The sequence below is a fragment of the Drosophila biarmipes genome, chromosome 2R, assembly GCF_025231255.1.
Source record: "Drosophila biarmipes strain raj3 chromosome 2R, RU_DBia_V1.1, whole genome shotgun sequence".
Lineage (NCBI taxonomy): Eukaryota > Metazoa > Arthropoda > Insecta > Diptera > Drosophilidae > Drosophila > Drosophila biarmipes.
This window is the reverse complement of record NC_066615.1, coordinates 21,169,302-21,172,858: the sequence shown is the minus strand read 5'-3', so window position 1 is coordinate 21,172,858 and position 3,557 is coordinate 21,169,302. Positions and strand designations below refer to the sequence as shown.

The 3,557-nt window shown below is 45.9% G+C and overlaps 1 protein-coding gene across 1 annotated transcript; it reads right to left on the bottom strand.

The window, feature by feature from the left end:
• Window positions 1-486: 486 nt before the first annotated feature.
• On the bottom strand, window positions 487-2,811 carry LOC108022184 (luciferin 4-monooxygenase). The gene is made up of 4 exons (XM_017091036.3): window positions 2,657-2,811; window positions 2,193-2,587; window positions 1,583-1,699; window positions 487-1,519 (listed from the first exon to the last, which is right to left on the bottom strand). Exons 1-4 carry the CDS (start codon window positions 2,804-2,806, stop codon window positions 568-570), a joined length of 1,614 nt encoding a protein of 537 aa, XP_016946525.1. The 5' UTR covers window positions 2,807-2,811; the 3' UTR covers window positions 487-567.
• Window positions 2,812-3,557: the final 746 nt, after the last annotated feature.

Sequence of the window (3,557 nt, the reverse complement as noted above, 5' to 3'; positions counted from 1 at the left end):
GTGGTTGAATGGCTATTCAAATGTGGCGTTGCATTAAATACACTTTGGTGCGTTGGCCGGTTTAATTGGCTAGTTTATTTGCCTCAATTAAGATCTTAATTGTGACTTATTACTATTTTATAAGTATTATTGTCCGGTCCTAAGGCTATTAATGGCAGTATCTATGCAGACTTATTCAAGATAAGTATTTAGTTTCCCTTACTTTGAGTCCTATCTTATCTCTTATAGTTTAATTTAATTAAGAAGATAAAAAGAAGGCCTATGTGGATATGATTCCAATGAAAGATTCGATTTAAGTTCTAGATAATTGTACAAATTGGATAAAGCAATCTGTCTAATAAACTAACAACCATTTTAAGTTTAAATAAATTAAATTAATCAAACAACTGAAAGCAATATAACAACGAAAACGATTTAAATCAATGCAAATTAATGGCAAACTATCTTAACTAAGGGGAACAAATAGTTGAAAATTAAAAAACATAATCTAATTAAAAGTTTAGAGTTTAATTATCTTTTTTAAACCAATAACAGGTAACGCAAATTTAAAGTATTTTTAAAATAGTATTAAAAGCTAATTGGCTTGGTTTCCTGGAAGACGTCGCGCGCCAGGCTGCGCATGACCTTTCCATTCGCGTTCTTGGGGAACTTGTCCACGAAGATGACGCCGGCGTTCAGCTGCTTGTAGTCCACCACCACCCGCTGGGCCACGTGGTCGATGACCTTCTGCTCCTCGATCTCGGCGCCCTCCTTCTTGATGATCAGCGCTCCGGCGGCATCGCCGTACCGCGCATCCCGCACGCCCACCACACACACGTGCTCCACCTCCGGCAGCTCGGCGATGATCTGCTCGATCTCGTTGGGCCAGTAGTGCTTGGACTTGTACTTCAGCAGGTCCTTCTTGCGGTCCACCAGGTACAGGTTGTTGTCCTCGTCGAAGTAGCCCAGGTCGCCCAGGTTGATCCAGCCATCCTGGAGAGTGGCGGCCGTGTCCGCGGGATTCGCCAGGTAGCCCTCCCACTTCAGCCCGATGTCGATGAGCACCTCGCCCGTCTGGTTCGGGCCCAGCTGCTGGCCATCCTCGCCCAGGACCTTGATCCTCATGCCAGGCGCCAGCCTGCCCACCGAGCACTCCAGACTGTGATCGACGTTGATGGTCACCACTCCCGTCTCCGTGGTTCCGTAGGAAAACATCACGTAGGTGCGGGGCATCAGTTCCTGGGCCTTGCGAAGCAGGGCCAGGGATATCCATCCGCCGATCACAAAGGCTATGTTCAGGGAGGCCAGCTTCTCGGGAGTGGCCAGGGGGCTGGTGTAGAGCTCGTAGGCCTGCCACGGGGCCATGGCCAGGCAGGTGACCTTGTACTTGGTGACCATGTGGAGGGCTGTCTCGGCGCTGAAGGGCTTGCTGGAAATGATGCGCGTGAAGCCACAGGTGAGATTCATTACGGTAATCGAGAATCCGGTCATCCAGTCAATGGTGGCACTGGTGTACAGCACGTCGGTACTGATGCAAAGTCTGCGTGGGGTTGGGATATGGCTTAGTGGGGGGTTTCTCTAACGGATTATGCTGCAAACTCACGAGTTGGTCGATGCAATGTGGCGGTGGGAGAGGGCCACTGCCTTGGGCAGGCCGGCTGTGCCGGAGGAGCACAGGACCACGGCGATCTGGTCGCCACCAGTGGCCAAGGAAGCGGGTCTAAAAAGGTACAAAGACTATTAATTAAACTCAACAAAAATTAAACAAAATCATCTGATCTTTTAGCTTGCATTAAATCTCCAGTCTTAAATATGGAAATTATAAATAATTCAATACTTGTTATCTGAGAAATGGTATAAATAAGGAAAGAAGTGTAAGAAAAGAAAATATCTTTCGGATACAACATAAAAGGTTTAAAAAATCAGAAATTTCTTACAGTAGATTGGCTAAAAAATGTTTGCCGATAAATTAACATTGAAAAAATAATAAATACCTACTGAATACTAACTGATGTTAATTCCAATTCTTGTCTAGATTGTCAATTAATTTAAAAATTACTTTTGGGCAACTATTGGCAAAAACTCTAACTGAACATTCATTTGGTTAAAAAACCTGATAATTGCAGATATTATTACAAAATCCTATCCTATCCCAAATGCCTATTCCCATAACTGTAAGTCTTATAAAACATAAGCCAATCTGGAGTACTCACACGTAGATCTTCTCGGCGGGATGGGGCTTTACCAGGTCCTCGATGCTCGGCACGCCCTCCACCTTGCCGGTGAGCGTGATCAGCTTGGGGGCCCAGCCCTGGGTGATCTCCTTGATGCGCTCGTAGTCGGAGCCGTCGATGAACATGATCTTTGGCTTGGTCACCTCGAAGAGGCCCTTGACGATGGCCGGCTCCCGCGAGTAGTTGACGGCGTGGAAGGGCGTGGCCTGGAAGAAGCAGGCGGTGGCCACGGGGATGACGAAGGTGCTGGAGTTGGCGATGATGCCGACGCGGTCGTCCTGGGTCAGGCCCTCGCTCTTGAAGAACAGGGCGATCCGGGTGGCGTAGGCCAGCATGTCGGCGTTGGTCAGGACGGTGCCGTCGTCGTCGGTGATCTACTTTTATATAATCGAGCTCATCAGACTCCGAAGTCCCTGTCATCCGGGGGTTACGCCGTCGTTTACCTGAATCACATTGGTGGGCCAGCAGCGCAGCGAGTTGAAGACGATCTGGCCTATGGAGGTGTCCTGGGCATACATCGTGGGCCGCGGCGGGCCGCTCCAGATCTTCGTCTCCTTGTTGAAGAAGGTGGGGAAAACCGCCTTGGTCGGCATTTTGCTAGTCCGATTATAGTTCGCTACTGAGTAGCCAGACCCCTTACATTGTCTTTTATATCGCCCTGGAGGGTCGACTTGGCGACTTGGCCCAGTCGCTTAGTCGCTTATCATATCAATTAAGCACACCAATCGGCACACGCGCGGAGTCCAAAGTTTGGCCAAAATAAGTCGAAGATTTATGGTGCATCAGCTGATTTCTGTTGTGGGCTCGCCTAATCTGCCTCGAGTCGAATTTTTTAATTTCCGCTCAAGAAGAAGGAGTGACTTCCGCACTTCTCGGGCCCTGGCAACGACGCGTGCCGGGAACCCCTATGAAAGGCGGGTGAGTAAACCATGACTAAGACAGGAACTGGCTACTGAAAACAACTATAGATTGTTCAAAGAAGAAGAATCTAAAAATGAAGGATACTTAAAAATATTTATAGTTTCTGTAGCTTATATATTTAACAAAATATATAAAATGGACAAAAGATACATAAACGGATTAACTTAATATTACAAAGCTTAAAATCGATGTGTTTTTTGGTCAATACACATTATATAAAAGATAATTTTGAATTTTCAATCGACTAAATGATTTTTAATATTAGATATTTATTCTAGTAGTTTCTATAAACTAATTTCCCGCTCTTTCTATATCTTCACTTATGTTTCCCTAAAAATTTAAAGTTCACAAGCAAGGTAAATACACCATCAAAACCCCTTGAATGTGTTTTTGAGTTCCCCGAAACTATTTTCTCTACTTAAA